This window comes from Staurois parvus, unplaced genomic scaffold (assembly GCF_062004578.1).
Source record: "Staurois parvus isolate SC_StPar_1 unplaced genomic scaffold, SC_StPar_1.0 ptg000018l, whole genome shotgun sequence".
NCBI lineage: Eukaryota > Metazoa > Chordata > Amphibia > Anura > Ranidae > Staurois > Staurois parvus.
Window position 1 is genome coordinate 24,363,368 of NW_028317814.1, and position 22,431 is coordinate 24,385,798.

At 42.9% G+C, this 22,431-nt stretch overlaps 1 protein-coding gene across 2 annotated transcripts in view; it reads right to left on the reverse strand.

Annotated features, from left to right (window-relative positions):
* Nucleotides 1-458: 458 nt before the first annotated feature.
* The window catches only part of NAA60 (N-alpha-acetyltransferase 60, NatF catalytic subunit), a 33,234-nt gene continuing 11,261 nt past the window's right edge, over nucleotides 459-22,431 (reverse strand). For both annotated transcript variants that reach the window (XM_089683282.1, XM_089683289.1), the window contains exons 2-8: nucleotides 21,868-21,951; nucleotides 16,323-16,438; nucleotides 16,114-16,243; nucleotides 15,933-16,029; nucleotides 12,943-13,177; nucleotides 8,680-8,842; nucleotides 459-5,762 (exon numbers count right to left, since the gene is read on the reverse strand). In XM_089683282.1, the coding sequence (XP_089539408.1) occupies nucleotides 8,686-8,842; nucleotides 12,943-13,177; nucleotides 15,933-16,029; nucleotides 16,114-16,243; nucleotides 16,323-16,432 (729 nt within the window). In that variant the 5' untranslated portion in view covers nucleotides 16,433-16,438; nucleotides 21,868-21,951 and the 3' untranslated portion in view covers nucleotides 459-5,762; nucleotides 8,680-8,685. The remainder of the gene's footprint in view (nucleotides 5,763-8,679; nucleotides 8,843-12,942; nucleotides 13,178-15,932; nucleotides 16,030-16,113; nucleotides 16,244-16,322; nucleotides 16,439-21,867; nucleotides 21,952-22,431) is intronic.

Below are 22,431 nucleotides of genomic sequence, written 5' to 3' on the forward strand. Positions count from 1 at the left end.
TTTATGATTATAATTTATGATTTCTGTTTCAAGTTTTATCATACCGGGGTTTACTAGACTCTTGTTCAGACAGATTTCAGTGAGTTATTGTCAAGAATTACAGACCTACAAAAAAAAACACAACATATTTCCATGCAAAAAAAAAAAAGTACCGCTTTGAGCACAGAAATACTGACATAATCAGACCGCTATGGAGGTTAATGCAATGCACATTAACGTACTGCAAATAAGTAAATAGGCCATTAAACATGGCTTCCTTATATTGGAGCATTTTGTACCTGGCTGGTTAGGAGAACTACATAGTGACTTTGCCCTCTTGGTTTCCTGCACTAGTCTTGGGTTGAGGGACAATGATGAACCTTGTATATTTTCCCTGTGTTTGGGTACTCTCCTTCCACCTAAAAATGCAATTTCATAAAGTCAAATGGTCAGGCCAACAAAATGGACAAACAAAACCATTATAAATTCTAGTATTTTTTTTTTTTTATTATTTTACAACACATTTTCCATAAATAAACATCTGAATGGATTTCACAATGAAGGATGAAATTGTGTAACTAGATGTATCCCAAGAAATAAACACAGAAAGCTGGTGTACAGACGCCCATTCACACTCACACATCCTAAGATATACATGGACACATAAAAAAACCAATATGGTTGTGCATATGATGTGTAACTGTATAAATAGGATTTCAGGATGACTTGTATATAAAGTGTTTACAAATATATGCCATTAAAGAACTGCTCCAGGCAAATGAGAGAAAAAAAAATTGTAGGGAGACCATTATGTTTCTGATCTGTCTTGTAGGATTTGGGGGCAATTTAATATCCATTTAAGAAGAAATTTAGCAGTTGTCAACCTAAAATATTAAACTTTGCTCCTCATATCAAAATGTTGGTCCATCCAAAACAGATGTCCCAGTTGTAGATGGAGTTATTAGCCAATGATGGGATCTCACTACCATGATTCAGGTTACTGCCTATCTAGTAAGCTCACAGTGTCTGCTACAACAGGAAATTTTTCAACTCCAGCAGCCTTTTCCATATTAGAAAATAACTTAAATACCCAACAGGGAGAGTGGGACCTTACTGTAACTCCCACATCATGTGCATAGGCCTGGAAACAATCTCAACCCTTAAGAGAAAAGAAAACACTAGATAGAGGAACTCTGCAGTCTCTACTAAAATATAAAAGTATCACCTTTGGATGGACTGATCCATAAAATTACTATCACCTGCTGCACACTTGCTGAAATTTTCTACAACGCCGACAGTGGGAGGGCCCTATCTGGCTGCTAAAGGTCAAAAGAAATGGCAAAAAAAAAAAAAAAAAACTAGTTATAAACATAAATTATGTCTGGCAATTGTAGGTGAAGTGTCAGGCAAGACGCACACTTAGCAGAATTCAGATATTTGTGGGAAACTGCAGGTCAGATTATTAAAGAAATGACCAGGGATAAAAAAAAAAAAAAAAAATGGAGGGTACTTTAAAAAAACGTTGAAAATGTTCTTTGCCTGGGGTTGTTCTTTAATCTGTGTCAAGGGCTGAAGTGCCATTTGGCTAATGTCAACATGACCTGGGCAAAAAAATTCAAGTCCACTTTAACTACAACCCCACTGCCACAACCTGAATATCTTTTACCTGTATTGTAATCTACATGTATGAAAATCTAAACAAAAAACAATTGAAATGTATATGTCTAAGGCCTCATGCATTTGGGTGCAATTGCACAAACAGGGCAAAAATTGGATGTATTTCAGTGCCCAGAAGGCCCAGACTGTATAAACAGGATGAAATACACTTTGGCTGTATGCACTTCTAAATGATATTCGTGTACACGACCAATGTCCTGAATATTCGCTCTGCGTTCAGGGCATGCGGTCCTGTATGCTAGGGTTGCACCGATACCAGGGAGTACAAGTATTGATAGTAAATTTGCACTCACAATTGTAGGTGATTGTGTATAGAAGGCATATCATCCCATGTGTTGACATTGCTCTGTGATAGTCCCACTCTACTCGCTGCCTGGATGACAGTTCGGCCGCCCACTCCATACAGGGCTGTAACACTGACCCAGTGCGCACACACGCACACATGCACACACACACACGTTGAGGGCTTGGGAGTCTGACAGATTTTGTGAGTCTGCGTGTGTATGGAGGCGCACTGGGTCAATGTTACAGCTGTATATGGAGTAGGCAGCTGAACCGTCATCCAGGCAGCAAGGAGAATGGACTTTCACAGCGCAATGTCAACACGTGGGATGATATGCCTTTATAGACACCTATAATTGTGAGTGCAACTTTACTTGTGTTATACTTCATTTAACAAAGGTTACTGGCTGCACTAGGAGCCTGTGTGCTCTCTTCCTTTTTGTTTGTGATTTGAACAGAAATGCGGTCCTGTCCAAATCACATGCGGTTTCCCTGCAGGTGCCATGCGATTTGCAGTGCTTTTTGTATAGATCAAATTGCACCACAGGAAAACCGCATGCGATTCGGACAGGACTCGTACCACATTCCTGTTCAAATCACATGTGATTCTTTGCAGTGTGATTAGAGCCCATTCATTTTGTATGGGCTCAAATCGCACCGCAAAAGTATCAGGAGCATTTGTATGAATACTTGTGCAAATACTGGGTATCAGCATAACCCTACTGTACATGAGTACTGCTCAGAAGTGGGTACATCCAAAGCGTATTGTAGCCGGTTATTGATCTTGACAGATGCTGAAGTGGGCTGTATGTATCACCTGTACCACAATATGTGTGGTTATCACAATGTACGGGCAAATGCACCAGTGTACATGACACCTTCCAATGAAATAAAAAAGAAAAAAAAACATTCTGCATTAATGTGAAAACCTAACATCAGCCCCCAAAAGATCAACATTGACAATGAAAGCCACCTGATGATTGTGCATTTATTATGTTTTTATAAAACAGACAGGTTATGTGAAGTTCTACGAGCATACACAATGCACATGTCCACACATACAGTACATACTGGCGGAAGGTGCAAGCTGCATCCTAAAAGGTTAACAAAGAGGGGCAAACCTCAATAAATATTAAATATATCTTGTCTCTACTCTGGAGAAAGGAGAGAGCTAGGGAGAAAGATTGGAAGATTGGGTTTATTAAAATAAAACCTGTACTGACTTCTGTCTTGAAATGCCAATTGCCTGGCTGTCTCTAGCTTCAATACTCTGTGTCACTGACGGACCAAATATGCAGCAAGGTGGGTCAGCATAAAGTTGAAACTCCTGTTTGGATCAGTAGATCAGTGTGACAGCCAGGCACTCAGCGCTTTCAAATCTAAAAAGGACGGCAGTAGAGGTTTACAGATATCGTAGGTTTCCTTTACAGAGAACCTGTCACCTTCACACAGTGGAGCCAATCATTTTGTAGAAAGAAGCATTTATAATGTATTCTGGATAGAGTAAAAAGAGGGTTAACCCCCCCCCCCCCACACACACCAAGTTATCTTCTGGTAACTGTGTACCGCTGGGGAAATTTCCTTTCATTTCCTGTCCCAGAGATGCAATAGAATGTTAAGAGGAAATCTCCCAAAGTCACTGGAAATCCTCTCTTAAACAACAGTCACTGGAAGTGGTATGTCAACTGGAAGATTTCCCTTTACTTCTTGTCCTGAGGGACAAATCTAAAATTCTTCATTTCCCCTTTCTTTTTCGGTCAATAGAGGGGTGAACCTCCCTAGTGGGACACACACAGCAATAAAAACTGACAGAGAGACTAACACTTCCCCACTTTATCAAAAACCTAAATATAAAAAAGTTTTGCCTATAGATACACTTGAAAATGAAAAGAACATATTTACCCAACAATTCTGGGGAAAAAAAAGGACTGGCGCATCATGTTGCCACCTAATTCTATAGATAAGAGGGTACCAACGATTGGTGGTTAAGTGCGGTGAAAGGAACAGTAACAGAACGCTAATGTACTGGTCCATAGCAACCAATCAATCAAGGTTACATTCAGCTTTGTCAGGATGATGAAAAATAAATTCTGATTGGTTACCATGATTGAATGAAATTAGCCCTAGCATTTAAAACTTTAAAGATCTCTGTTGGCCCTAAAACCTATAAAGATACACATCTAAAAGAGAAGAAGGCATCAGAAGGGGCCAGGATTTACTTTAGGGTACCAGCAGAGTCCCACAAGCACCCTATGAGGATACTGATTTTCTAAAATTCAGAGCACATGGATTTCTCCACCATCTGCCATGTGGAAGTGCCCCGATTTTTCAGTAGGTTGCCCAGTTGTTGAATATTGCATTAGGTGATTTGGAGGTCATGTCCAAGCTAGTATTCATAAAGGCATTTCATGGCCCTGGCAGGGTTCTTGGGGAACAGTGACAATTGTGAAGTATGATGTCAGTGATCCTTTCCTCCTCTGCCAGTGAACTCAATGGGGGAGATTTACTAAAAGTGGAGAGTGCAAAATCTGGTGCAGCTCTGCATAGAAACCAATCAGCTTCCAGGTTTTTTAGTCAAAGCTTATTTGCACAAGCTGAAGCTAGAAGCTGATTGGCTACCATGCACAGCTGCACCAGATTCTGAGTGCACCAGTTTTAGTAAATCACCCCCTATGGGGGAGATTTACTAAAAGTGGAAAGTGCAAAATCTGGTGCAGCTCTGCATAGAAACCAATCAGCTTCCAGGTTTTTTAGTCAAAGCTTATTTGCACAAGCTGAAACTAGAAGCTGATTGGCTACCATGCACAGCTTCACCAGATTCTGAGTGCACCAGTTTTAGTAAATCGCGCCCAATGTGTCTGAATTATCAGGAGAATTCAGAGGCAGTGAGGCAAAAATGAAACAGGGAAGTGATTGTAAAATTAAACAGGAGATACATAAATTATACTGTATAACCACACAGTGCCATTAGCAATTTAATTATATTAGGCTGAACTTGGGTACAGTCTATTTATGCGATAATAAAATCTGTCCTCAAATACAGACCCAGTCTGGTCAAAAACAGGCTTCTTTGACCTTTGAATGGTCTAAAATAAAAACAGAAAAAATGGGAACAAACTCACAAACCCACATACACACCACCATCGCCGATTAGATATTTATATACAGTACACCAGTATCAAACACACCCAGCAGTGGACAGGTATTGGCTCTAGTCTGCCAAACAAGCAGTATATTGGTCAGACTCTACTTGCAGCTAGCACATTGGGAAGACGGAGAAGGGCGAATCTGTCCTCTACATAGCAGAGGCCTCAAACTGCTGCATAGTGCTGTGTGCCCGTGAATAACACTCTCAAAAGCAGGTAAGTGGTGACACCTGCAGCAGATATTCTCTGACCTCTGCTGAGACCCGAAGACAATTTCAATAGCTTAAAAAAAAAAAAAAAAAAAGGTTTAAAAAATAAAAAAAAACATGCAGCTCCAGGCTACAAAACAGTAAACACTTAGGCTGCTTTCCTGTGTCACTGGACAATGGGATCCCCTAAGGGGAGTATCGAGGGACTAGGGGTAAAGCAGCAGCCAGAAATCATGAAAATGGAAAGGAAGATCCCATTGAGTTCTTATTTTGTGCATGGGTACAAAGCAGATCCCAGAATGCCGGGAGAGGTGATAAAGATCACAGACCCTGTATCCTAAATGTTAGAAATGTTGCTGTTCTGTGTAATGGAAGTCATGTGACACCTCTATGATGAAAATCATCCTATCGTGGAGATGGGCAGAGTAGACTGTGATGCTCACACACTGGGAGGTTCAGCTTCAAGGATCTGTGGGGACAAAGAAAAAAAACAAAAAACAAATTAGGCAATGAAGAATTTAAACTTTGCTGGGCGGTACTAAAGCATATAAAATTTGGAAAATTGGCCTTATAATTTGCCAGTGCTGCTCTAAATAGGGAGCATTACTTTAATCAAACCCCCATGACCAGCCTTAAGCTGCATGTTTTCCCATTATTGCTGTTCGGAAACTCCAGCCAAGCTTTTATTTATTTTTTTTAGTTTTTAAAAGATCACAGAATTATCAGAACCTCTGTCAGGTTTTCATAGCCTCCTGTGTCCCCAATAAAGAGATTTCCCATCATTTGCTGTCCCACTGATCACACGGAAATTGAAAGATCTCCCCAAACCTGGCAGAGGTATAAATACATTCACACATGATTGATGGCTGGTACCTTATTGTCCCAAAGAATTTTAAAGTGAACCTGTCAGCCACTATACAATTAAAAAGTAACCAGAAAAAGCCTCCTCTGTGTGCCTGTGTGAGAATCCTGTAGAGCAGGGTTGTCAAACTCAATTAATTACAAACTGCATTGGCAGTATGGTTGCCCTCAGAGGTATGGTTGTATCTGGGGTACACTATGTTCAGAATGCAGGGTTCAGGAGCACATTATGTACAGAGTTCAGGATTATACTACATACGAGTGCAGAGTTCAGTAGTGCGATATGCACAGATTGCAGAGTTCAGGGGTGCACTATGTACAGAGTGCAGGGTTCAGGAGTGCATTATGTACACTCTGTACATAGTGCACCCCTGAACTCTGCAACCTGTGCATATCACACTACTGAACTCTGCACTCTGTATGTAGTGTAATCCTGAACTCTGTACATAATGCACTCTTGAACCCTGCAGAGTTCAGGATTACACTGCATACAGAGTGCAGAGTTCAGTAGTGCGATATGCACAGATTGCAGTGTTCAGGGGTGTGCTATGTACAGAGTGCAGGGTTCAGGAGTGCATTATGTACAGAGTTCAGGATTGCACTACATACAGAGTTCAGGAGTGTGATATGCAGAGATTTCAGAGTTCAGGGGTGCGCTATGTACAGAGTGCAGGGATGTACTGTGTACAGTGTGCAACCCCAACACCGCCCCCCCCCAAAGCTTCCTCTCATCTCTCTCTTTCGCCTACCTGGCCTGACTCTAGTACCTCCCTGTGCAGGTGGCTCTGCCTCATCTTGCAGGGAGATAGTTCTCTCTAAGATTCTGGACATCTGTCCCCACCGTGCCCTGCCGTGAGTGCATGCAGGGATCTGTTAGATCTAGGAGCTGCTGAGAGCAAAGCTGTCCCTTGTAAACACAAAAGGATTCTGTGTTTACAAGTGACAGCGGGAAGCGGGAGTGGAGGGCGAGAGCTAGAAGTGGCGGAATGGAGTTCTGCCACATTCCAGCGGCAAAACTGGGTGCAAGGGCCACATGACCAGGCCTGGCGGGCCAGATTCGACCTGCATGCCTTGTGTTTGACATATGTGCGGTAGAGGATTAGAGAAGTAGAACTTCGACCAGTAGTAAAGGCTTCAGCCCAAAGTTAAAGATGTCAAGCCACTAGTTACAAAGGGGCAAAGAAGAGTCTCAGTACCAACTTGTTGGCAAGACTTTTAAAAGTTTAAAATACAGGAAAAGTGGATTACATAAGTGTAAACGTAAAAGCTAAGTGGCAGTTGCAACAATTACCCCATAATTGCACTCAATCATCTCTACTGCCAGTCAAGCAACCCAGCTGCAGAAGCGATTCCTCTCCAGACTCATCTCCTCGCATAGTAATACAAATCTAAAAGGCTTCACACCACACTTTCACAGTTATTCAGATAAACGGTTTTAAGACAAGCTGAGGTGACACTCCATCTACAGGCTTCCTCTGATGCATTTCCCCTTATTAGGACCCATTTGTGGACTCTATGATTAAGCACCAGTACAAGGAGAAATGGATCAGAGGAAGCCAGCTGGTGGTGTGCTAATTATCTGAGAACCTCTGGAAGCACGATGTGCGGCCCTATAAATCTGTATTGCTATCTAAGTGGCACTTGGTTTGCTTTAGGGTCAAACTACAGAACAGTAAATCAAAGACGAATTCTCCTGCGCTCTAGGACTCAGACAGGTGGCGAATAGATGGAACCAGGCCTGGAAAAATCGACCACCAATGCATAAAGGGCTGTGCGGCTCCAAAACAAGGCTGGGGAAGCCCGACCAATACTGCAGAATGAAATGAAAACGAGAAGCGCACCAACCTTGCGCATTACCTCAGTAATCAAAACTTATTAGTTGTAAAAAATATACTCACAAACAGTGAATGAAATCAGGCATGTAAGTCCTCACAGGGACTTGAAGATAGCGTGAGTCCCATCAAGGGAATGGGTGTTCAGTATAGCTGACGCATTTCGAAGGGAGCTCTGATGAAGAAGGGACTCCCATCGAAACGCGTCAGCTATACTGAAACCCATTCCCTTGATGGGATTCACGCTATCTTCAAGTCCCTGTGAGGACTTACATGCCTGATTTCATTCGCTGTTTGTATATTTTTTACAACTAATAAATTTTGGTTACTGAGGTAATGCGCAAGGTTGGTGCGCTTCTCGTTTTCATTTCATTCTGCAAACTACAGAACAGTCAGTTTCCGAAAGCTGAGTTTACCATGTCTGACAAGCTGGTTTTTCAAAAGAAAAAACACTTTATATATCTTGGCAACATGGATTCAAAAGTATTTACAGAAAATGCACAATAGTTACTCACTAAAGGCATGGGCCTCTAGAAAAGAGTACAGAATACGCAGGAAGTAATGAGTAGGGGAATGCCGCATACAGTTGTGGACAAGGTGGAGGGAACCGTAAAGCATCTCACCTATATAAAATAATAATGAATCATTGGGACAGAACAGTAGATCTACCCAGTTATCAGTGGGCAGCATTACCTGTAGTCACATGGTACGACTGTACTCGATGCCACTCTTGGCAGAGATGCCAGACCAGGGTAGCAAACTCCTCAACAGCGTGTGAGCCTGACGGTAGATCCTCTGAGGAAGAGAGCAGGGGCTGAGACCGGCCAGCGCAGAGCCTAGATGTTGAATATAGTCCGTGAACAGCGGTCAAGGAAAACAAAGGACAAACATGGAAACTTGGGGAGGAGATATATCTAGCTTTCCATGTAGTTTATTCTTTCAGGAGGCTGACATAAGCCAAGAATCAGGAATGATGTATTGTTAAATCAAAACCCATTGAAAACAGAAACCATTTGGGAACTTGAATCACATGCAGATCTATTTATAAAGTTTTAGGATGTCAGTTGACTCAGCAATCTAAAACGGGTCAATAGCTGGGGAGTCCAGCTGCAGAAACATCTACTATAGAAGCCATGTGAAAGGGGGCAGGAAAGCTACCACTGAGCCCCCAATCACTTCTATGAGCATGTCTGTTTTTGTGGATTGATACATGTTGTAGCAGAATAAAACCCACAGATTTAAGGATCCCCCCCCCCAAAAAAAAGATGTTAGAAATGTTCAATAAATGGTATGGTATTCTTCCTACATGTGCAGTGTATGGCACCAGGGCCATGTCTTAATTTTCAGTGTGCTTATGTCAGCTCTCAGCTGATCTTTCAAGCCCTCAATTGGCTGGTACCATAGCTGGTCATGTGTGCAGCATTATATAAACTGCTAATCTAAAAAGGAAGCTAAGATGTCATAGTCCTCACTGGATAGGCAGGTTTAGTTCGGCTTTAAAGGAAGTCCTTTCACTTTAAAATTAGTCCTGAAAAAGTCTTCACACCCAAAAAGAAAAAAATGTACCTGCACTATTTAGGCAGCACCCCACAATGCACAGAGCATTCACACCCTGAAGGACAGGGGGTTTGTTTATGCTTCATATGAAGGGCTCATGCACTTGGCCAACAAGATATTACGTTTTAAAGCGATTGTAAAGGGATTTTTTTTTTTTTTCAAAATAAACATGGGATACGTGTTCTGTCCGATCCTCCTATTCTCTGGTCTTCTCCCAGCACCCCTGGCTCCTCCCCTCTGCCAAGTGCCCCCATAGCAATCCACTTGCTATGGGGGCACTCGTGCAGACTCTCTCCTGACCACTGACACATACAGTGCACCTTGGGCACACCCCTTCTCACTGGTTGTGTTCAACACCAGCAGGAGCCAATGAGGAGACAGAGCAGCAATGCTGCTCTCAGGCACATTGCTGGACCGACATTGAGCTCTGGTAAGTATAAGGAGGGCAGGGGTGGGGAGCTGCAAATAGATTTTTTTTTACCCAAATGCATAGAATACATTAAGGTAAAAAGCCTTCTGCATTTAGAACCCCGTTGTCCAAATGCTGGATGCATGTAATGTTTGTGTAATATTTACATGTTTACAATTATACAGCCTATTTGTTGCTAGGACTGCTGCCTAGTGTCCTTGTTGCTTAGTGTTCTTCACTGCTAGGGTGCAGGCGGCTATTGCACACCAACAGAATATATTCTACTCAGGACCATGGATACAGAGAAAAAGCTGCTTGTTTTTGCAGCTGTGTGCATGAGCTTTAAGGATCTACTTAGAATGAATGGCAAGGCACATATGCGGTCCATTAATGTGTGTTTCTGAACCCTCCTTCTGTAATTGCTGCCTGGCTGTCACATTGATTGGTTTAAATGCTGACACAGTCCCTGGCCTAGAACAAATATGCAAATCAAGCCTTCTTATTACCCTTACTGCTTTTGGTCATTCAGAGTACCAAAACTAGAGGCAACCAGAAAACTAGCATTTTCAGGAGCTCGGCAAAAAGGCAGTTCCTCCATTTCTTAAACGCCACATTTTCTTTATAGTGGAACTTTACTCACAATATTAAAATCTGCAAACAGGCAGGATGTTTTATTGCAGTAGAGACAGACTATGAGGGTTATTTACTAAAACTGGAGTGTGCAAATCTGGTGCAGCTTAGAAACCACTCAGCTTCAACGTTTTATTGCCAAAGCTTAAATGAACAAGCTGATTGGCTCCCATGCACAGCTGCACCAGATTCTGAGTGCTCCAGTTTTAGTAAATCTCCCCCTATGTCTCTTCTGCCAAAAAGTATGTTTATCTGCTTGTTTGCAATGTACACTGAGCTGTGCACACAGGCAGAGTGCATACAAAAAAGCTAAAACTACCACCTGATTGAATGTTTGGTTAAAGCTGAACTCCAGGAAGCTATAAAATACATAAATTAACACAGCTCTGTATTCATTATCACACCTATAAATGCTTTGCGCAGCAAGTGCCTGCATTTGACTTGGCCTCTTGAGATCCCCTGTACAGCAGCACCCAAACTGGGATAGTGAAGGGGGAAAACTAGAAGCCAATCACTAGTGCTGCATGCAAATTTGTTGACAAGGAATGCGCTAATAGGAGTAGACCGCAGAAAGGGATGACCTCATCAAGCTCCTGCTACTCTTTCACTGCCTGGTCAGGAGGCTGGGGTTGAGAGAGAGGACACCAATCTATATAATCCCAACCATGGCACCTCCTGACTGGAGTTTGCATGTTCTCCCTGTGCCTGTATGGGTTTCCTCCGGGTACTCCAGTTTCCTCCCACACTCCAAAGACATGCTGGTAGGTTAATTGGCTCCTGTCTAAATTGGCCCTAATATGTGTATGTATGAATGTGAGTTAGGGACCTTAGATTGTACACCCCTTGAGGGTTAGAGACTGATGTGAATGTACAATATATATTTATATATTTGGTATTGTTCTGTCACGTTTTGTCCCCCTTTGCAATGTACAGCGCTGAGCGAACCATTGGCGCTTTATAATATTAATAATAATAATATATACAATATATATATATATATAAATTGACAGCGCTATATAAGTACCTGAAATAAATAAAATAATAAATAGAACCTGACAGGTTATATTGGGCAACTGTTCCAATTTTCCTCCAGTTTTTAGAATTCAGGCTTTTTGTTGCAGGGCCACCTGTGTAGCAGCTATTTCTATATAGAAGAGCAGGCCAGCGTTTCTAGCACATCATGATTGGGTGCGGTCGCTCCGTTCTCTTGGAAAATTGCAGCAAACTGTAGTTGCCTATCACAGCTAATCACATTAATCACTTCATTTACAAATACGGGCAGCACAGTGGCTAAATGGTTAGCACTTCTGCCTGGCAGTACTGGGGTCGTTGGTTAAAATCCCAGCCATATCACCTCCTGCCTGGTGTTTACATGTTCTCCCTGTGCCTGCGTGGGTTTCCTCCAGGTACTCTGGTTTCCTCCCACACTCCAAAGACATGCTGGTAGGTTAATTGGCTCCTGTCTAAATTGTCCCTAGTATGTGTATGTATGAATGTGAGTTAGGGACCTTAGATTGTACACCCCTTGAGGGTTAGGGACTGACGTGAATGTACAATATATACGTAAAGCGCTGCGTAAATTGACAGCACAATATAAGTACCTATAATAAATAAATATTCCTTGACTCTTAAGTGGTGTCATTTACCCAACTGTGCTGTCTGGCAGGGTTGTGAAAGTCTCAGGATTGGATGGGCAGAGATGCAAATCCTTTGGTAGTTAAAGCTGTAGTAAACTCAATTTTTTATTTTCACCTACAAGTAAGCTCATATATAAAACTTACCTGTAGGTAAAATGAATATCTCCTAAACGTGCACTGTTTAGGAGATATTCTACTGAGTGGCAGTTAGTGACAATACCGGCACATGCGCTCTGAAGAAACGGCATATCTACGCCGTTCCTTCAGCACTCTGTGCTGCGGCTGTGACTCCTGTGCGCACAAGTCGTGACGTCATTGTGGCTCAGCCATTCAAGCGCCTGCAGTCCAGGAAACCTGGAAGGAAGACTGGGTGAAGATGGAAGCCTGTGACAGCGCACCGCTGGAGGGCTTTGTTTCAAGGTAAGTCTTTCATAATGTGCTAGTATGTGACACAGGGGGAAATATTTTTTAACTTTACTAGCACTTTAAAGCACGTCCCTATACTGTATGTATTTCAGCTATGTATTTAGCTTTTTGCCTGGAATGCAGCTTAAACTGCTGAAGTGATCAGTAAAATGTGCTATTTTTCTGCTGATAAAGGCTGCCACTAAAGGACACACAGCTGACAAATATATAATCATGTGCACCAAATTTGACCCGGCAAATGCAAGTGGAAAATAATGCATGAAGACAGTTTTGTTAGCAATGCCCACTGAAGGATATATTACTGTCCAGGGTGGGTGACCACCATTAAGGTATAAGACATAAGTGTATGCATCCTGCAGCACCCCACGGATGGAGTAGTAGTAGGGAAGATAGTGGTGCTGATGGAAGTGTCGGTTCTCATAGAAGCGGATGGCACTGCTGTTGGTAGTCAGGACATGCAGGTACAGAGCTTTACACAGGTCCTGGGCAGTGCTGGAGATGTGACTCTTCAAGCTCTCCAGCAGCAGGGAACCTGGAAGGAGAAATAGGAGTTACAGAAGCAAGATATGTGGTCATTATGCAACATTCTTGACAAGTCTAAATTCAAAAAGGAGGCAGAAGTAGCACTGTGGGCTTACTGTTTACCATCCCGTTAGCCCCGGTTCACATGTATGCGGCCGTGTTCTGCGCAGGCACGAGAGCCCATTCATTTGAATGGACTCCCGTGCCCCCCTGACATGCAGGGAAGAAGTACCTACACTTCTGAAAACGCAGCCCACACGGGAACCTAGGTTCCCAGTAGTGGCGTTTTCCAGTGCGGGTGGCGTGCCATTAGAACTAATGGCACCCGCCCGCGGGTCCGCATTCCTATGTGTGGGTGGTGCGGCTGCACGGATTTTCGTGCGGATCCGCAGCAGCACCACCCGCACAGATGTGAACCTAGCCTTAAGTCTCTCACCATTGTACAAGACAAAGATATTCTGGGAGATAACGTACCCAATAGCCTCACTGTCCTGGTAGCGTCATACAAGTATAGGTCCATAGATAAGACTCCACCGTTTCGCTGATAAACCAAACCATTTGCCGATGTAAAAGACTTTCTCTGATAATTATTTCAACTCCTTCCATTCACTCTTAAATCAGGGAAGGACTGAGGTTTACAACCCTAAGCTCAATAACGTGGAATGCCAGCCAAAACCATTTGTCTAATTTTGTACAGCGTGTCATATTTATCTTTCTTTCTAGGCACCCATTGTGAAGATTAACTCTGATATTTCTTCATGGTGACCACTGACACTGGGAATCTAAAATCAGGAAGTAGAGGAAAAAAAACCTCCCAACAAGGACACCTATTTCAGTGACAACTACTGCCAAAAGTGGAATTTTTCCTCACTCTGGGGACATTACATTTCACTTTACTGTTCTGTCTCCAAGACAGGAAAGAGGGCAAAGCTCTCTGATGGGGATGTAACACAGCAGTAAAAACAGACGACAGGAGGTTCTAATCCTTCTACTATACAATTTAAAAAAAAAAAAATAGAAAAATTTGTCTGGCGTTCCACTTTACTTTACACAGGAGAACTGTAGATTGTTTGAAATCACAGCCACGTTTTGAGATGGGCTGTGTGTCGAGACGTACTAGTAGATAGGAGCGTTAAGTATCTTCTGCAGTACCTTAGCAAGCAACCAGCCTATTTGGGCACTGCTGGTCACTGCAAAGGCTGCCACTGCTCACATCTCTCACCTCTTTAAATCACTGAAAAGCCTTCTTTGGTAACCCGATGGAAAAAGTTAAACTCTATTCTGACGAATGTGTAAATTCCATTAAATCAGGGTTTTTAACCTTCACTTTTTATGTATTGTATAATGATGTCTTTAACAGTGTACATGCTTTATATGGTTTGTCCTAGTGTGCTGCTACTATTCCAGGCCATTCCGCAATCTTGATGGTCCTCTTGGACCCACATATGCTGGATTAGACCTGCATGCCTCCGTGTGGGAGTATTCCAGCATACTCTTTAAGAATTGACCTGCACTTGGACCTTGACTATCACACTTTAGCCATTTAGCATCTGTATAAGATGCTGTACACTATATGCATTTTAAACATATCCTATTCTGGGTTCATTTTCTTTTAATAAAGATGGATTATAAAAAATAAAAAAGGGACACAGTGGGGATTGCATACTTTAGATCATGGGTCTCCAAACAAAGGGCCAGTTTACTGTGCTTCAGACTTGAGGGAGGCTATACTTTGGCCAATGGAAGTAGACAATGTCCTGGAAATAGTGGAAGTACACAAATTCCCCAGACATGGTGGTCAGTGTGAGGAACAGCGCCCCATCGTCGGCGCCAGTGGGACGAACAGCGCCCCATCGTCGGCGCCAGTGGGACGAACAGCGCCCCATCGTCGGCGCCAGTGGGACGAACAGCGCCCCATCGTCGGCGCCAGTGGGACGAACAGCGCCCCATCGTCGGCGCCAGTGGGACGAACAGCGCCCCATCGTCGGCGCCAGTGGGACGAACAGCGCCCCATCGTCGGCGCCAGTGGGACGAACAGCGCCCCATCGTCGGCGCCAGTGGGACGAACAGCGCCCCATCGGTATCTGTGGGATGAATAGTGCCCCATTGTCGGCGTCAGTGGGAGGAATAGTGCCCCATTGTCGGCGTCAGTGGGAGGAATAGTGCCCCATTGTCGGTGTCAGTGGGAGGAATAGTGCCCCATTGTCGGTGTCAGTGGGAGGAATAGTGCCCCATTGTTGGCGTCAGTGGGAGGAATAGTGCAGCCTTATTGGTATCAGTGGGAGGAATAGTGCCCCATCATTGCTGTTAGTAGGAGTAGTTCTTTGTGTCTGTGGAGGAATAGTGTCTCATCACATGTGTCAGTGGGAGGAAGAGCACCCCAGATAAATGCAAGCAAAGGGCCACATCCAACCCGCAGGCCACAGTTTGGAGACCACTCCTTTGGATCATAGAAGGAATACATTATAATGGTAGCATGATGACTCTGTAACACTATTTTCATGCAGGGTAGTCCTGGGTCCAACATATTTTAAATGTCTTTATATGGCTATCTGTACAGCTAATATGTAGGCATTCACTTCTACAGTGACAACGCATGTACAATACTCCAGATGAATCTCCCGGTTGAAGGTCTGCCTTTGGTTGTCCAAATGTGCATTATTAAAGTCCAGCCCCAGTCAAAGCCTTTAGACTTAGACTGAAAAGTCTACTAAAAACATTGCCTTATTATAGAGTGATACCAACAGGGAAATTCTGGTCCTCACCAATCCCTTGCTTCCTGAACTCCTTTACCACACCCAGGCTAAGAATATACGCCACTTGTGTGTCACTCGAGAAACTGGATGCCAAGATGTCCCCATCCTTTAAAACAAAGAAATATAAAAAAAACAGTCACAATACAGTCCTTCCTGACAAGCAGAGGGAACACTACATGAATTGTCTAACCTCTTTGTGTACTTTGGTCCTGCTCTTTATTTCTGCCACAATCATGCCAACTATTTGCCCATGATATGTGGCTGCCAATGAGAAAAATTTCTTGTTGGAGGTGATGTCTCTGTACCAGGAGTCTGGATACCTGAAGGAGCAAAGAGAAATGATATTGCACTTTCATCTATTGTTGTAGCAAAGTGCAGCTTCTGAGATAACACACTTACTCGATCGGGAACCAATCGGCGCATAGCTCCTTCACTGTGTCTATGTCATCGTGGCAAAGAAAGCGTAGAACAGTGTCGGCGACAGCAGTGGGGAGCTCCTCTTCGCTCATTCACACCTGAAAGAGACCAAAGGATTCAAAAAGGAAAAAAATATTGTTAATAAGGGACAGTCTTTTCTTTTACACCTTAACCACTTGCCCTCCAGAGGATTTACCCCCCTTCCTGACCAGACCATTTTTTGTGATACGGCGCTGCGTTACTTTAACTGACAATTGCGAGGTCATGCAATGCTGCACCCAAATGAAGTGGCCTTTTTCCCACAAATAGAGCTTTCTTCTGGTGGTATTTGATCACCTGTGTGTTTTTATTTTTTGTGCTATAAACAAAAAAAAAAACCCGACAATTTTGCTATAAAACATATCCAGTAAAAAAACTAAAAACATAATATTTCGTCATAAACGTAGGCCAAAATGTATTCTGTTACATGTCTTTGTTAAAAAAGAAAAAGAAAATTCCCAATACGTGTAAATTAATTGCTTTACGTGAAAGTTATAGCGTTTACAAATGACGGTATAGATACTGGAATTTTTTTTTTAGAATATACTAGTAATGGCGGCGATCAGCGACTTATAGCAAGACTGTGGCAGGCATTCTGACACGGGGGGGAACTGACTTGGTGTCACTGACATCCCCAGTGACACAAATACAGTGATCAGTGCTAATAAAAAACACAGACATTGTTCTAATGATACTGGGAAGGAAGGCGTTAACATCTGGGGCGATCAAAGGGTTAACTGTGTGCTGTGTGAGTGTTTTACTGTGTATTGTTTACATACAGACATCTCCCCCGTCACTGATACTTGGTGATCGCCGGGTGCCGGTGGGGAATCACCGGCCGGGACCCGGTGATCGTCAGCTGAAGCCACCAATGGCGGTGCGGGTAGGGCACGGCGCCCCCTACCTGGAATTGCAAACTCACGTATTTATACGTGATTTTGCGCAGCCCTGCCGCCCTGTAGCAGTATTTCTGCTATAGGGCGGTGGACAAGCAGTTAATCAAACTATGAATAAGAATTTGAACGTAAGTGGCAACACGGCATGCTTGCAACACCAAGTTTTTGGGTTCAGTTTCCCAGCAGGAACACAATCTGTATGCCATTTTTAAATTCTCCCTGTACTAGTCTAATTCTCTGCTGGATTTCTCATGTAGCCCAAAATATACTGAGCACTTTGTCAAAATCAAGGACAAGCTGAACACAGATATATGCACATCCGGATGATACCTGTGTATATATGTGCCCTTACAAATATATATATATATATATATATATATATATATATATATATATATATATATATATATTTATCCCCTCCCTCCTAGATTGTAAGCTCGAAAGAGCAGGGCCCTCGAACCCCTCGTGTATTGTATTGGTACTGTCTTGTCTCATGTTCTGTCCCTCTTGCTATTGTACAGCGCTGAGCATACCCTTTGGCGTTACATAAATACTGTATAATAATAATAATTTATATATATATATATATATATATATATATATATATATATATATATATATATATATATATATATATATGTATTACACACACTGGTCTGGCAGTCTGCATGCAAGGCAGCACGTATGCTGATATATTGAATGCAGACTGCAAGACCAGAGGGTTATGCCCAAATGTATGCCGCACAGCCCTCTTGCAGCCGTGTGCATGAAGCCATAAAGTGTGACAATGTTTTTGTTTTGGAAACAAAAATAAGTATAACCTATGCCAGGGTTAATCATAATGGAAGTAAAACCGCCCATAGACGATTTGGTCGTATCTCGGTCGGTTCAGCAGGGACAGGCAAAAATTCGAACCATGCATGTGCAGGCTGAATGAACCCACGTTGACTGACTGATTAACGTGGGTACAACCAGCCTGTCACATTTTACATGTGAATATTATTAACAGCTATTATAGCTGCTAGCAGTAAACACTGTGTTGTCCCAGCAGCTCCCCCCCGCCGGGAGCACACAAGGGCTCGGCAGGAGGGATTCCCCCACCAACACAGTCAGAAAGAAAAAAAAAAAAAAAAAAAAAAAAAAAAAAAAAAAAAATCGGGCGATTTTCTTTCCTGCAGCTACAGATAGCCCCACAGATAGCAATAAAAAGGCTGCACAGTGGCTAAATGGTTAGCACTTCCGCCTGGCAGTACTAGGGTTGTTGTTTCAAATCCCAGCCACGGCTCCACCTGCCTAGAGTTTGCATGTTCTCCCTGTGACTGCGTGGGTTTCCTCCGGGTACTCCGGTTTCCTCCTACACTGCAAAAGACATGCTGGTAGGTTAATTGGCTCCTGTCTAAAATGGCCCTAGTATGTATATGTATGAATGTGAGTTAGGGACCTTAGATTCTACACCTCTTGAGGGTTAGGGACTGATGTGAATGTACAATATATATGTAAAGTGCTGCGTAAATTGATGGCGCTATATAAGTACCTGTAATAAATAAAAACCTAAGAGAGGTTCTAACCTTTTACCAATTGACTTAAAAAGTGCTTTTGTTTTCTGTAGGGATCTGAATACAGATCGCTGCTGTAGCTACATTGCTTATCTTCGAAGTTACAGAAATCACTGGGGTATCTTGGGTATCAGCCGATGTACTGGATAACATGAGTAGCTGGAGAAACTGGCAATTCTGTAGCTCCCAAAAGTCAAACATTAAGCAAATGATCTATAACCCTAGGTTCACATCTGTGCGGGTGGTGCTACTGCGGATCCGCATGAAAATCCGTGCAGTCGCACCACCCGCACAGAGAATTGCGGACCTGCAGGCGCATGCCATTAGTTCTAATGGCACGCCGCCCGCACTGGGAAATGCAACCGTACTGGGAACTGAGGTCCCACGTGCGGGCTGCGTTTTCCAAAGAAGTGCAGGGACTTCTTCCCTGCGTGTCACGGGCACAGGAGTCCATTCAAATGAATGGGCTCTTGTGCCCATGCAAAACGCAGCTGCATAGATGTGAACCGGGGTGAATCAATGGGAATTTTTGTAACACGGTCCTTTCCTTGACTGCAATTCCGGTTTCCCTACAAATAAAAAAACACTAAGGAGAGCTGCCACAAATCTCAGATACAAAATCACCAGTGGGCTCTATTCTGCTTCTCACAATTAAAAAAAACACTTAAATAAGATAATCTAGGTCTCTTGTATCAATACGCCCTACCTGTGTAACAAAAACCCACAAAAGGTACAATTGTGCTCAAAAGTTTGCATACCCTGCCAGAAATTTTGGCATTGACATTGAAAATATGAATGATCATGCCAAAAATTGTCTTTTATTGAAGGATAGTGATCATATGAGGCTATTTATTATCAAATAGTTGTTTATATCCTTTTTAAATCAGAATGATAACAGAAATCACTCAAATGGTTTTGATTAACAGTTTCCATCCCCTGGAATGTTTGGCCTTGGTAAAGACACACAAGGTGACACACACGGGTTAAATGGCAATAAAATTTAAAATTCTGTGGCTTTTTAAATGGCAATTAGTGTCTGTGTATAAATAGTCAATTAGTTTGTTAGCTCTCATGTGGATGCACTGAGCAGGCTAGACACTGAGCCATGGGAAGTAGAAAAGAACTGTCAAAAGACCTGCGTAACAAGGTAATGGAACTTCATAAAGATGGAAAAGGATATAAAAATATATCCAAAGCCTTGAATATGCCAGTCAGTAATGTGCAATCACTTATTAAGAAGTGGAAAAATCGGGGATCTCTTGATACCAAGCCAAGGTCAGGTAGACCAAGAAAGATTGCAACTACAACTGCCAGAAGAATTTTGGGCACAACTGTATTCTGGATTGTGTGCTTGAACACCATCCATAATTTTTACTCCAATCCCACTAGTTCCTTTACAAACCTGAAAAATCACTGTACACTCCCACTGGGTCTTATACACCTCAGGGTCTGAAATCAGAACTGTGTGGCTTGTTCCATGACCAGCAATGGCATTCAAGTCTGCACTATAAAATAGGAACCCAACAATAATGAATGAGACAGTCAGATGGAGCTTAGAACAAAAGAATGGGCTTTGATCAAAGAACCCCAACAGTTGTCTCTATGGTCTTTAACGTGGTTGTAAACCTGAAACATGAACATGACATGAAACATGAAAATTGAATAAAGCATATCCCTCTATAGCAGGGTGTCAAACTGGCGGCCCACCAGATGTTGTGAAACTACAAGTCCCATCATGCCCCTGCCTTTGGGAGTCATGCTTGTAACTGTCAATTTTTCAATGCCTCATGGGACTTGTAGTTTGGCAACAGCTGGAGGGCTGCTAGTTTGACACCCCTACTCTATAGTGTGTACTTGTCTCAATTAAGAGCACTAAGTATCATTTATATCTTCTGACAAGTTTTCCTGACACAAAGAGGAAAATGGTGACAGGGGAGGGACCTCCAGCAGATTGACAGCCACAGCTCTGCTCCTGTGAGTTGTGTGGTGGGGAGAGTGTCTCTTCCCACCAATCAGCTCTCAGTACTCTCCTCACTGAGCTCTCCAGACTGTAATTTCACCTCTCAGTCCCCTTTTTTTCTGAACTCTCAAACAAGCTTTATATATTAAGCACTTTGAACGGATGTAAAAAAGAGAAGACTGCAGATAAAGGCCCCTTTCACATTGATGGTCCGATCAGGTCCGCCTGTCAGTTTTTCAGGCGGACCCGATTGGACCATGCAAGGCTCTCTATGGAGCTGTGGGTGTCTGCCGGCATCTAATCCGATCCTGTATGCTAAAAAGAGACGGATGGGGATCCGTTCCCCATCAATCCAGCTGATTGGATCGGATGATAGTCGGGTGGAAATGGACAGGTGGTCCGTTTCCATCCAACTGCTCCATAAAAAACAGTGGGCTGTGGCTGTGTCTGCTCTGCAGACACAGAGCAAGCGGATCTGCTGATCCCAGTCTGAAAGGGGCCAAACAGGTATGACTTATGTAGAAGGATTTGTTTCATCATCTCTGTGTATTACCTGAGGCCAGTCACTGGGTATACTGTATGTGAGGGTTTACAACCACTTTAAGCTAAACAGACAGACAAACAGCTACATACACTGATGCAATACATATAAAGGGGAAAAAAAAAATTGGCATTTCTGTCCATCCATTCATGAGATAAACACACAGCAGTGCCAGGCTGCTGACCTGACTTTACTCTATTGCAGTAAAGCAAGATGTCCTGGTCACCCCCATGCCTACAGCCTGTAATTCACAGCACTAGTCATCCCTCTGTTCACACAGACGTGGATACCAACTAAAATCTGTTCCTTACACTAGCTGTACATTATAATACATTTAATATATTTCTCTTTGGTGGTTATTTAATGTTTTTCATCTGCTTGAAGTTCAGCTTTGTAAAATCAGTGGTCACTGGACGTTGTACTCTGCCATAAGTGTACTCTGTCCTCAGACCGTGTGCCAACATGATCAAATAAACAGCCGTGTTCAACAACCAGCAAAATAGAAAGGTAAATGAAAAGGTATTAATGGACTCACCTTGTTTCCAGAGCTGACCAGTCTCAGGCCGGCTTGCCCCGACTGAGCCCTGAGCTCCCAAACTGTTTACAGAAAGTCCATGAGCTGGAGGAGAAATTAGAATAAAAAGATGAATGAGCCTAAACTTTAATCAGTGGGAGACACAGAGTTATACAGTAATCATTTGTGTCAGCCTCTCGCACAAAGTTCATCAAGGGATTGTTTTATTATTTATTTATTTATTTATTTCAGGTACTTATATAGCACTGTCAATTTACGCAGCACTTTACATATATATTGTACAATCACATCAGTCCCTAACCCTCAAGGGGCGTACAATCTAAGGTCCCTAACTCACATTCATACATACACATATTAGGGCCAATTTAGACAGGATCCAATTAACCTACCAGCATGTCTTTGGAGTGTGGGAGGAAACCAGAGCACCCGGAGGAAACCCACACAAGCACAGGGAGAACATGCAAACTCCATGCAGGAGGCGCATTGGTCGGGAATCGAACCCATGACTCATTTACTGCAAGGAAGATGTGCTAACCACTAAGCCACTGTGCCGCCCTTGTTTAG